This window comes from Spermophilus citellus (assembly GCF_964194105.1).
Source record: "Spermophilus citellus genome assembly, chromosome: 1".
NCBI lineage: Eukaryota > Metazoa > Chordata > Mammalia > Rodentia > Sciuridae > Spermophilus > Spermophilus citellus.
The window spans coordinates 256,184,854-256,198,979 of record NC_138182.1 but is presented as its reverse complement, the minus strand read 5'-3'; the positions used below and the strand labels follow the sequence as shown (position 1 = coordinate 256,198,979).

The window sequence follows — 14,126 nt, the reverse complement described above, 5'->3', positions numbered from 1 at the left end:
GTACACATACATACACACATATATATATTTTTATCAAACATGGTTGTATGATTTTATGAAAAAGGAATAATGGAAAAATATTCAGCTGAATAAAGTGCATTGAAAACTCAAAATAAATTAAAATGACAGCTGTATTTAAAATACAGAATTCTTTTGGGTAAAGCTCATGTAATAAGACTATTCAAGCATTACATGCAGTAGGTTCTCAGAAAACTTTATCTTGCACTTATTATTGGTCTTTGAAGAATGATGTGAGCAAAAATAAATATGAATGTAAACATCAACAGTAGTATTTTAATTTTCCATGTGATCTTAAAATTATTTTTTGAAAGTTTCCCCTTTTGTATGTCAGCATAGAATTGCAATGCAAGAATTATGAATTCCTACATAAATCATATTTTTAAGTATACTAAATACATTTAGGAAACCCATAAATATATATCCTACACATGAATACATATCTGTATTTTAAATATGAGTTATTTTAAATTTTTGGCTGACAAACTTTTAAGCAGCAGTAGAGGAATGAAATGATATATTCTTCAATTTAACAGAGCTTCTCTTTTTTTAACCCACTTAAAATACATTCAAATGCTCAATGTTCTGAAGCACATATTTTCAATGTTGTTTTATCTTCAAAATCTTTTATTTAGTTTTATTTTACTGTATACTTCTCTCCTTTTCCTCTGTAGGGTGAGGATATATAAAAATGAAACTCAGGTTTATATAAGCTGAGGAGAATGAAGAAAGGTGTCATTTCACTGTATCACATTGCATTCAGCGTAAAATTAGGAAAGTTTGTAAATCTCTCCAAAGCACACAATACTGGTAAAAACCCAAACCAACTCTTACTCTACTCTTGCATATTACACTGAACAAAGTATACATAAATTAAAATTCTCTTATGTGTTTTTGAATAATATAAGAATACCAACACTAGAAAAACTAGAATAATGCTTCTCAAATTTTCAATCACATCTTAAATCTAGGAGCTGGGATATATTTGCAATGAGAAAATCAGCTGTTTTAAATTCAACAAATTTCTTATATTAAAAAGACAAATAAACTATATCTTAGTAATTACTCCCTATGAGAAAAATAAAAATAAAATATATACTCCTTGAATATAAAAATGAATAGGAATTTACATCAGTTAAAAAAAACTCTCAACACTAAATGGATAAATATATTGAGAAACACTTTGGTTTGCTTGTTGCTGAATGAAAACTTAGGTAATTACAACAGTAGAGTGAATACTTCAGTTATACAAAGAACAGTTTAATATCCTACATAATTTCGGAAAGAGTCCTGTACCATCTCTATAAAAATGTCTGTTAAGAACTACAAAGTAGTGGTGGCATCTGTTTAAAATGAAGAATGATGAAGTGGTGGCCTATTTATTATAAAATAAGTAAAACATTTTTTCAAATTAAAAAGTTTAACCAGTTTGATGTTATCTTAGCATATTTTTTCATTTTGAATTTACATAACTAAAGATCACATTAAATCTAAAGTAGAAGGATTTTTAAATAGGAGATGAAAGATTTGAATTTTCAACAGAACCCTTTCATAAATAGGCTGTGGCCTCAATTGGTTCCATTGGGCATCTATATTTTATATTTACTCATGAATCAGTAAAACTCATTAATTGTATCATTTTATATGACTGAGAAGTATTTCCACACTATATGACTTGGTAACAGCACCATCATGTGGAAAATTTTAGAATAACTCTTAGGAATAAAATGAAAATAAATTTTACACTAATTTATATGCTCAAAAAAATACTAAATACGTTTTAAAAATTCTATTTTTAGTAACTCTGACATTCCTAATTTTAGAGAAAGGGGTACTCCTTATGTTGTTTCTACAAATATTATGTTCCTGTTTTTTTTCCAAATATTTGTCATTCTCTTCTTTTTTTAAATTAATTTCTAAACCTTCTTTATATTCTTTAAATACCTTGCCCAAATTCTCTTAACAGATTAAACTCTAAATTAAACCCGAATTAACAAAACCAAGGCCAATTTTTCTACTTCTTTGCATATTTTTCTATTTGAATATTTCTTAATGCTTTTTCAACCTCAAAATGTATAAAGCCATATTCCTTCTTTTTCTCCAATAAATATGTGACCTGTCTTATTTTTTGTCCTTTCTAGTTTTTTAAGCAAAAAGTCTAGAATATTTCTTAGGTTTCTACCATTCCCATAGACCTTTGTTTGTCAAAAACAGGGCATGAGCTTAGCCAGTGATTTCTTCTGAGCAGAAATTAATGTTGTGGCTTATATCCTTCTTTAATACTTCCTTCCAACACTGCTAACTATTTGCCAGCTTTACCCCTTATCTTCAGGAATTCCTTCATTCTGTGAATGAAGGGTAGGAACTACATCTGTTTATCTTACTTAGACTTTTATCTGGTCCCCATTGCTGGAAAGGTCAAGAGCAGGCTGCATATTTTCTTTCACAAGCCTCTGTACACACTGTCACACACACGTACAAGCTCCTTTTCAACCACACCAAATTCACTGCAGGTGTCTACCTGAGTTGTTGAGCTGTTCCACATTCTCATGGAAGTCTCTTGCTCACAGGAATTTCAATACTTTCCTGTTACTTAGTATTATCTCCCTTGCTTATCATCAACGGTTTTTTCGAGCCCTTCTTCCCAAACTGGTTGTCTCGTACTTTATTTCCCAAAATTTCAGCATTTCTGCAACAGCACTTATTGTACTTATGACACTCATTTATGGCATATCTGATTTTTCTTATTTGAAGTCCTTTATCATGTTTATGTTTTGTCCTCTTTGTTAAAGAAAATCTCTAAAATATATAGGGTATTTAATGTTTTGTTGGATAAGACAAAAATCATTTCATGTTCACTTACATACTATATAAAGTTCAAAATATTTTGCAAAGTCTATAGAGAAGCAGTGTTTTATTGATTTCATTAATGGGAAATTTGAAGTGCATGGAAGAAGGATATATTTTTCAAAATCACACGGCTTATTTTCAACTATAGTATATTTTGAAAAGCATATACTTTCATTGCTATGAATAATGATATGTGATAAAAAAATAACTGGCCTCTCCAGATAGAAGTGATTTATACCGTACATGTATGTGACACATATATTTCACTTAAGCATTTATAATACTTGATGAAACCTTTTGTCATTTTATAAAAATTATTATTGAAAATGTGTAGCAAGAAGCCCTGACATTATTGCCTTTGTTTTGATTTATTTTGTCTTTGTTACTAGATTTGTTCCAAAAATTATTGTCACTAAAAAACATACATTGAACTAATGTCTATGGTCTTTAAGGTACTTGTTAAACAACTGTCAAAAAATTTTCAGTATTACAAAAGACTGGAATGCAATAACTTTGCAAAGAAAAACTAAATGCATTTTAAATAAGTAGTTCTGTTGTAATATTTTTAGAGATAAATTGAATGAAGTGTTTATTTTATTCTTTAAATAAAAATAGCAATTCTTTTTATTTATAGTTATATAATTTTTAATTGTAAAAGAAATACTGTGAACACTGTCAAAAGTAAAGCCTATATTTAAAATATCCACATTTTATTTTATTGCATGCTTCTTCACTATAGGGACTTTCTCATGTGGTATAAGAACGTCAATTATTCATCAAATATTTGATTATTTTAGTGAAATATTGAATTTAATTCTTTCTTCAGTGGAGATTATATATATATAAGCTTTCCCATCTCTTCTCTCAGAGAGGCATTGACTTTATTGATCATAAAATTAACTCATGGAAAACTTGACTTTCTTTCAAAATAATATGTGTTCTGAACATCTTATCTTTATTATTCAGCTGGTATATAAACTTGATTTGGAAGAGTGTTTTTCTAATGTATTTTCTTCTGATTTAAATCTGTTTTCTAACTCCTTATCTTGAAAGGGACTAGTACATTTTGGAAAACATTACACCCCTCACTCATTTGTGTCCCTTCACAGTTTTCTATTCTCTTGACTGTGAAGACCTACAAATTGATTGAATACAGCCTTAATGCCAAGGATACATTAATTTTTGTTTATTTTTGGAGTGTTCCCTTCACTGTGTTGGTAAAACTGATAGATCTCATCATGAAAACTGCTGCAATAACACCACAGATGGGAAGACGGCTAAGCCACACACCTAGTCCTTCACTGTAGGCTTCTCGGGCTGAATTGAAGGGGTGGGTTGAGGTTGCAATCTGATGCAAGGTTGGAGCTCTTTACCAAGCTAACTGGTTGCCTGCAGAATTAACTTCGCTGAGGTTTTATGATTGTTTTGTTAATTCTTGGCTGAGATCAAGTCTCAGTCCTCATAGGGATCCTTTAGGCACTTGCCACGCTGGCTCCTGTGCTCACATGTTCACTTGCTCAAGAGCAGCCAGAGGAGCTGGGGGTATAGCTTAGCTGGTAGAGTGCTTGCCTTGCATGTACATGGCCCTGGGTTCAATCCTCAGCACCACAAAAACAAAACAAAACAAACAAACAAACAAAAAAAAAAACGACCAGCCAGAATCATCTGCTCCATTTGCTAGGTCAGACATCTCCAGCAAATGTGTCTTAAGTCAATGTCAAATGATTAAGGGCCTTAGTTATATCTCTGAACAAGTTGATAAGAGTAATATGTCATTTAATTCACGAGTCCCTCACACTGAGGAGCAGAATTATTACATAAAATGGTTGGGGGCAATGGGGACAAAACAGGGAGCATCTCAGAATTCTGTCTGCCCCACCTGTTCTTTTCCAGTTCTCCTGTATCTATATTTATAGGTACCTGCTTCCACTCAACATTATCTGGAAACAAGATGAGGCCTAAAAGAGCCCAGGGGGTTATTCTGATATTTAATATCAAAAATAGCTTATCCTCCTTTTAAGTGAAAAAAAATTATTTGGCACTTAACATTTTATGTATATTTAATTATCTGGACTTCAGCAAAGAAAAAAGAAAGCAATGTAACAAAAAGAAGTAAAAGGTGATAATTTGACCCTTCTCTCACTTTGTATTCCAGAGAGCAGCTAAATATGCCATTCTCCAATTCACCATAGTCAGGGTCTTATGTAGCACAATTTCCTATATTGTGAATCGTTTTCCAAAAGTTCTGATCTTACTAATCTTCCGTTACAGAAAAATCCAAAGAAGTTGCTCAGTTAAATTCTCTTTAGTCAGTCTTTTTCTTATTCTTCTAGAAAGGTTCACTGAATTAAATATGCCCAGAGCAATGTCATAAAATTCTCAAAGTACTGTGTAAAAAATAAATATTTCAAATTTATTTAATCCCATCAAAAATAGAACTAATTTTCTAGCAATTAACAAAAAAATCTTTTCTGTTCTATAATTATATCAAATGTTAGAATTTTTGTTGATTACAAAATCTCCCTCCAAATATGCCATTGGTCCATCAGATGGGTGAGTACAGTCAAGTAGAGATGATTGGTGATTCTTTGCTCTTTCAGAGTTACACCATTTTGTGAATTTGCCTAAGGGTCAGAGTCATGAAGAAGTCTACATAGAATATAATTGTGGCATTTCTCTTACAATTTTCTCCTGTTCTTTGATCTTCGTAGGAAATAACTTTTTGGTTGCAAAAAAAGAGAAAAATCTATATGTACAAAAAGGTTCTTTCATCTCACTATTTCCCTCACTGCCAAATTCTTACCTGTTGTGATAGGCCAGGAGTTCTTTAAAAACATACATCATGTCTTATCTCCTAAAAATAAAAGTAAAATTAAAAAGCAAAAAATGTTTCAGAAGTCTCTTTCTGTCTGTGGCTTGAAATCGATTTACCAGTAAAGAGTCAAGTTCATCCAGACAGATGTAATGTATTATTAAGAGGGAAAATAAAACTATATATACAATATATAAGCTATATGTACAAATATACACATTAATACAGATAGTCAGAGGCATTTCAACATCTAGAGGAAAATTAGAGATGGGAAACAGTTGGTAAGAATGCCTACATTTTAGGATAGCAGTGGATTTGGAGCCCAAAAGAGAATAAGTCTGAGCTGGGGCAACTCAGTTTTCTTTGAAATCAAGGACTCCTAAGTTGTTAAAATTGGATTGCTCTAAGATAGATGTTAGAGTTCACTGTCAGGAAAATACATTATTTAACATTTATGGAGCACTTATTTTTTACATGCAACAAGAAATTTGTATTTTCTTTAATTTGAATTAGCCAGTGTACTCTTTCAACTTACCCTTTTTCCCTTTTTTTTTCAGACAACTTCTATGGTATTTTAAATGAAATTTATTGCTTCTTCAAACTCCTCCATTAGACACCATGCCTTTATTCTATAATTTATTGAATGCTGAGAGAAAAAAAAAATATTATTTACCTTTGTATCTTTCTGTTCTTCCAAGGGGATATCTCTTGCCTTGCCTTAACTTTGTATATTTTTACTAATTCAGTGCTGAAAGTTTTAATTTGTTATTTGTTTCTTCCTTTTTTTCCAAAATAAAGTTATTCTTGTAAAGAATTTTAATTATTACTAATTTACTACTCAGAAACTTACATAATAATCCTAACTTATATTCACCATTATAGTCCTTTAATATTTAAAATATGTGTCTTGTCTTGTCTTGGTCTTATTTATTCAAAACTGTTCATTCTCACTATTTGTACTGATTTCTCCTTTTTGTCTTAAATAACGTTTTGACATATTTTTCTGGAAATTAGCTGTATTTTCTTGAGTCTGATTCCTTTCTCAAAGCATGAGAGTCAAGCTTTAGATGGGTCAAAATATCATCATGGGATTATCCTCTATCTATGCTTTCTTAGATATTTCATTTCTAATCATGGGACCAATGGCCATATTATCAATTTTATTTCTATTTGTTTTAAGAGAAATAAACATTTCTAACAGGAAAGTAATAAAAACTGAAGGAAATCAATGTTATATGTTAACAGGTATGACTAAGTTATCAGAAAGTCAAATCAATTATTTGCATAGAACAAAGATAAAAATAGGAATAAGAATATAATGAACTTGATAAAATAAAGGGAATAATTAAAGGGAAAATAAATGTATGTTCTCATGCATTAAAAATATTGTGAGGAGACTTACTAGATGCATATACAAGACTTATAACTGTTTTTACCATAGCAGATTCCATTGAATTGCGAGAGTTTTTGAATACATAAGTGATTTTTTTTTCTCTTATTCTCAGAAGAAATACATAAAATAATACTAATGTCTTTAAAAGTGAAAATAAACCTATTTTAGTTGCCTCTGGTGTGCTAGATAAAGGAACAGATGCTGACAAGGCAATTAGCAAATCATTGTGGTCACACTATAGGGAACTGCTTTAGCAAACAGAAACTTAAGGGTCCCCATATTCACTGTTAATGTTAAATTTGTGTTGTCTTAGTTTTTCCTTGGAGATTAGAAGTCTGAGTCATTATCCTTAAGCTTATCACTTAACAAAGCAACATAGTAGCACAATATTTCTGGAATACAGCATTTTCAGTTACTTTCATAATAAAACTAACATTTACAGTGAGGGTGAATGTAAGTAGTAGCAAGTTAAAATTGAGCATCATTGAAGATCTGGAAAATTACTTGTATGTTTGTGCCAATGCCTTCTTTAATTTGTTCATATATGTTGGAAGCCTGAATTCTTGGTGATACTTACTTACAATGCATGGGAGTACCCACTATTTATATGCAGTTCTGGGAACACAAAAGACCAACACTCTTCATAATTACCATTGTGTGTGATTTTGAATCTTAATACAAATGTTTTCTAATAAAAAGAACTATTAATTCATAAGTATTTAAAAGAAAATTATACTAATGTCACAATAGTAAAAATGAGCTTAAAAACATATGTTGTTATGCCAAATTTACAAATGGAATCTAGAAATTTTCAATTATACAATTCCATTTTTGTTCCATTTCTTTATCACTGCTTGCTTCCACTAGATGTCAGTATTGGATAAGATGTGAGAAGTGCTTTCCTTAAACTATTAACTGATTTCAAACTGCTTTTATAAAATGTGTAACCCCTATCTAGTATGTATGCTCATAAGTACATTATGTAAATTTAATATGTGCAAAAGATTATGTTTATGAGTTACCCAGAAAGTTTGACCTTGTGCTTTACTTACACACTAATTATAAAAGTGAGACATTTCAAAACCAGTATAATTAATGCCAACTTGCATTGCTCTGAAATGATGCTCATGGTTTATGCCACATTCTATACAAATGTAACACTTCACTTTTGATTTTCCTCACTACAGCCTTTAGATTTTGAAACGAAGAAGGCATATACTTTTAAAGTAGAGGCCTCCAACCTTCACCTTGACCACCGGTTTCACTCTGCTGGCCCTTTCAAAGACACTGCTACAGTGAAGATCAGTGTTCTGGATGTAGATGAGCCACCCGTGTTTAGCAAGCCACTTTACACCATGGAAGTTTATGAAGACACCCCTGTCGGGACCATCATTGGCGCTGTAACTGCACAAGACCTGGATGTGGGCAGTAGTGCTGTTAGGTAAGAATAAGAAATATTATCTTTTTATGTGTCATGAAAACAAAACAAAAACAAACAAATAACAATTTTCTAACCAAAAGTGCATCATGATTCACATATAGAATATTATGCTAGAAATTATATATAAGAATGGAGGAAATGCCATAGGATTTGGACAAAACATCTGTATCAGTCCTCCTTGCAACATTTACCGCTGATAGGCTATTGGATATGTCACACAAATTAAAAATCTCAATTTTTAATCTATGAAAGATTTAATAAATGAAGTTCAAAGAATGATTTTCCAAATTAGTTAATTTAAGATACTTTCACGGTGCCTAGAATGTAGCAGCCATGTTATAATTATTTTAAAATTTCTGTCCCCAAAGTTAGTGTTTAAAAATGGATGGTTTTGCCATTTGCAATTTGAAAGTGATTTTTTTTTCTTGTTATAATGACTTTTCATTCTGAATGTGAGATTGAGACAATGGAAACACGTTTAGTCAGTCCAAGAGTAAGATGAATTAAGGAATTGCCCAGAACCCAGACTTTGCAAGGAGCTCTTTCCTATCGATACCTCCTCACTAATCCCTCTCTCTCTCTCTCTCTCCCCCCCCTCTTCCTCTTTCCCTCCCTCCCATAAAGCTATAACTTACAATAGCACTGTGGAGGGACGATAAATTCCCCTTTTCCTTACATTGATCCTGCAATAGGATTGAGACTTCCTTCCATATTCTGTTGTTTGCTAACTGACCTTTCACGCCTTCAACTCTTGAGAACCAATAGAGAACAACAATGTAAGCTATTCTGGACCAAATTAAGAAAACGTTATGTAGTCTTTTAAAACAAAAATACTCTATTGATATAGAGAGGAACAAACATATCTCTGAAGATTTTTTGACATGTGGTAAGTAAATACCAAAAAATTGCATCATGTATTCAGTGGTAGAAAGCACATCACTGTAGATAGCACAATCTGAAGAAGTGGTTTGAAAGCATGTATTTTTTTTTTTTTTATTGTATTGATCTGAATCTATCCCATGGGGTGCTCACTCAGTTTAGACTGTAGTCTTAGATTACCACAGACTGGGTGACTTAAACAATAAACATTCATTTCCCAGAGTTCTGGAGGCTGTAACTTTCAAAGTCCAGGTGCCAGCAAGTCTGGTATCTGGTGAATATTTAGAAGATGGTGGTCATCTTCTTCAGTGGTCATGAGGCAGAAAGAGACAGAAAGTTATCTGTGGTCCACTGTTTAAGAGCATGTGGGCCCCACTCACACAGCTTAATTACCACCTGAAGACTCATCTCTTAATACCATCATATTGGAGATTCAGATTTTGTATCATGACTTAAGGGGGTGAGATATTCACAAGCACTATGTCCTTAACATTCCATTCTGACCTACCAAGATTCTTGTCCTCACCTTCAAAATATGTTCATTCCATCCCCAGAGCTCCCAAAGTCTCAAATTATTCCAACATAATCATTTGAGTTAAAGTACAACATCTCACCTAAATAATATCTAAACCAAATATGGTTGGGATTCAAGGTAAGATTCATGCTGAGGCAAAAATTCCCTCCAGCGATGAACCAATGAAACCAAACAAGTTATGTGTTCCCAAGATACAATTCTGGGACCTAGGTCAGACATCACCATTCAAAAAGGGAAAAACAGGCAATGCAAAAGTGATGACAAGTCCTATGTGAATGTGGACTGTAGCAGGCCAGACTCCCTTCAGCCCTAAGATTTAAGAATAGTCCTTCTCTTGGTCAGTCCTCTGCCCTCCTGGACCACTGGGGCAGAGCTCCAGGCTTTTGCACTCACTGGGGTGCTAACATCACCCCTACTCCTGAGCAGGACTCTACACATGCTGTGGCTCTCTCTATGTTGACCCTACCCATGTAGGAAGGTGGCCTCCCAGTCCTGTATTTGGAATCCTCACCCTTTGGCTCTATAGGCATTGATCTTGCTCTGTGAAATCACTAGGAAGGGAGCCATGAACCTAGCCCTAGGAAGGTTGAATTATGTTGGAGTCCTTCTTCTTTTGAACTGAAGGAAAGCACATGTTCTCAGCTGAAGGTACTGTAGGGCTTCGGAAGTCTGAGAGTCTTCTTTCATTTTTCTCACTCTCTGCTTTCTTCAGTCCTTTTTGGCAGTGCTGCTGCTGCTGTGATGACATCTTTACTCCTGGCTTTTGTTGTTATGTTGGATGGAGTCTGTTGTTCACACCCACAGGAATCCCTTTACCAAATTAGTAGTCTGCCAACCCCTACTGTGCTCTTCTCAACACACTTTCTCATGTTTTACTGTATGGATGAGCTATCTCCACATTTTAAGATTATGATTCCCACTGGCTTAACCATTCCATCTTTAGTTAATTTCACTCCACATTTTGCTATAAGTAATTAGAATGAACCAAGTTTCTTCTCCAACACTGTGTGTAGAAAACTCAGCTAAATAGTAAGTTTCACACCTTGAAAGTTCTGTGTTCCACAAAATGCTAGAATATGAACACACTTCCCCAAGTTCTTTGATCTTTGGTAATAAATATCGCCTTTCCTCCAGTTCCTAGTATGTTCTTTATTTCTCTCTGAACTTCAACAGAATGGTTTTACCATCTACCTTCTACAACACTTGTTGGAGATTTTATACCTGTTCTCTAAGTAGACAGAAACTTTCTTTTCTTTTTTTTTTTTAAATATTTATTTATTTATTAGTTATTGGCGGACACAACATCTTTGTTTGTATGTGTATGTGGTGCTGGAGGATCGAACCCGGGCCGCACGCATGCCAGGCGAGCGCGCTACCGCTTGAGCCACATCCCCAGCCCCAGAAACTTTCTTTATACTTCTTTTCTTCTTTCTGTGCCTTATGCAGGATGACTCTGAATACCCATAATTTATAAAAATGCAAAGGTCCCTAATTCCATCCATAAGGGTTTCACCTCTGAACCTAAATACTCCACAAAATGCTGAACTGTAATACCATTACATTGCAGGTTAAAACATCAATATATATACAAGGGGAGCATGGCCACTCAGATCACAACAGATTCTTTATTTTCTATGGCAAAACTGTGATCAGGACAGAACTCTTTTTTTTTTTTTATTTATTGTTGGTCGTTCAAAACATTACAAAGTTCTTAATATATCATATTTCACAATTTGATTCAAGTGGGTTATGAACTCCCATTTTTTTTTTTAAATGGGAGGACAGAACTCTTAAAGAAGCACATCTGTCTCACAAAAAGGGAGAGAAATAATAGTAATGAGCATACCTTACTTTTCAGGTCAAGTACTGGCCAGTTTACTCATGGGGCTCAGGCTGTTTTTCTGCATGTCAACATTGCAACATGTTTCAGTTCCAGTTAATCTAAAGAGAATGAGTAGAAAATGCCTTGCAAACAAAATTATAGTTTTTTTAAAATAAATGTATAAAGCTATTAAAGAAATACTGAAGATTGTAACAAAACATAATGAAAACATTAAAAAAAAAACACTGATTAAAACTCCCTACAGTTTAATAAAAGAGAATTGTGGTAATAGTCCAATTGCATATGTCAAAATCACATTCAATTTTTTAATTGTTGAATTACATGATGATACAAAAAACATTAACAAAAGTTGTCCTTCTAATGCAGTGCTTCAAAACCCTTTCACACAGAAAAATTTAAAGATTATATAAGTAGAACACATCCTTAGGTAAAGGGACAGTTTCAAACCCAGGAAAATTGTCAAATTCATGTTCCTGTTGTGAGAAGGAAAAGAAGGATACCTTTCAGAGAAATTATCCTGCACAAGTGGGCTTTCAAGTTTCATTGCTTATGTCATAGGAGTCATGACAATGCCACCTTACGTTAAAGTCACACCCTAGTCTTTCTTCTAATGAATAGTGCCTGCTTCCAAGATGAAGATGAATATAATTGATTCTATGAGGAGTTGTCAGAAGGCAGAATTGTTTTGAAAACATGAAACTGGTCCATGTTCATGGAGTAAACAACAAACTTGAATCATGCCAGTTGTGGAAATATCCTGTTGAGTCATCTTCATTTGGTGTAAAAACATGTTTGCTCACTTAACAATGATAGTGAAAATATGTTCTGAAAACTAAATATCAAATCTATAATTATTTGGGTACGATCTATTTGTTTTTGTTTTTCTTTGTTTAACGTCTTTTTACAGTGTTACTATGGAAGGTAAAATTTAGTAGTGCTAATCTTTATCTCTGGATATTTTATTACTACTATTATTATTATCATTATCACTGAGCACAGTAAAGCCAGAAGTAATACCATCACCAAGAACTAAACCAGCTTCAAAGAAAGATTGGTTTTGATTTTCTGCCTGGCAAACTTACCACACAGTTCCCTAGTAGTCTTAGTTTAATTTGTAAATATTTTCTCCTTTGTTCTTCCAGCCTTTACCTTTTAATGCACTCTTCTTCTGCCCCTAGTGTTGTCTACCCTTTGTGGTAGAACTTGTTACAATAAAGGTCATAAAAATGATTTCTAGTGAGTCAAGTCTGACTGCAACAAGTGTACCTATTACTAGCTACTTTTTCAATACACTATAAATTTAATCAGATGGGCAAAAATACACATTTATTCACAAAGCACATGTGGAAAGAGACACAAAAGTGAGGCCAAGCTTCCCATATGACATGCTAAGGCAACAGATAAAATTTATTTTAATTGTTGATAAAATTGGATGGGAGATACTACATGTTCAAAAAATGTCCATTCTATTTTTTTTTTATCTTCCTTAGCAGGAATTTAGTGATGATTAAAAGAAGTGGTGGTATAAAATATTTCTAGATTAATCTGCCACATTCTATGAGTTGCATATGTGATTTGTTACTTTTCCTTCAGCATATAAACTTCAGAAGGCCAGATATTGCTCTACACTGGCTTTTTATCTATCTATTATCTATCTATCTCTCTATCTCTCTATCTATCTATCTATATCTATCTATGTATTTATTTATGTTTGGAGTCAGGATTATACTATGTTGCCCAAGCTTGACCTAAATTCACAATTCTTCTGTCTCAGTCTTAATAGTCGCTGAGATATAATCACAATCCACCAAGCCCCTCTCTTCTGCATTGGTCTTGATGAGTCCCACATATCTCAAAGATTAATGTTATAATTTGTTCTAGAAATGTCACCCCATGAAGTAGTGGTTCAGAGGTAGGTCTTTTCAACAGTGAATAGGGCTAGAAGATAATTGGTAGATTAATATATTTAATGGGATAATAACTTGAATGGATTATTGGGTGGTAACAGTAGGCAGATGGGGCATAGCTAAAGGAAGTCTGGTTTCTGTTTTGTATTATATATAATATAAAACACATATTATATTATATATAATTATAATATATATATTTATTTAAAGAATGTATGTGCTATAAGAATTTATTATATATAAAGATATATGGTCATGATCCATAAAAATTGTATTGTATTATATATATATTGTATTGTATATAATATAATATTTTATTATATATAATACAATACGGAATGTCACTGGAAGCAGGGTTCTTGTATTGTATTATATTTTATTATATATAACATCATATTACATATATATAATTATAATAATATAATATATTTGTCTCTCTGACCTTCTT

General features: G+C 32.7%; 1 protein-coding gene across 2 annotated transcripts in view; it reads left to right on the top strand.

Moving 5' to 3' along the window:
- The window catches only part of CDH12 (cadherin 12), a gene marked incomplete at both ends in the record, with an annotated part of 300,498 nt that overhangs the window by 235,866 nt on the left and 50,506 nt on the right, over positions 1 to 14,126 (top strand). For both annotated transcript variants that reach the window (XM_081301963.1, XM_081301962.1), the window contains one exon: positions 8,261 to 8,514. In XM_081301963.1, coding sequence (XP_081158089.1) covers positions 8,261 to 8,514 — 254 coding nt within the window. The remainder of the gene's footprint in view (positions 1 to 8,260; positions 8,515 to 14,126) is intronic.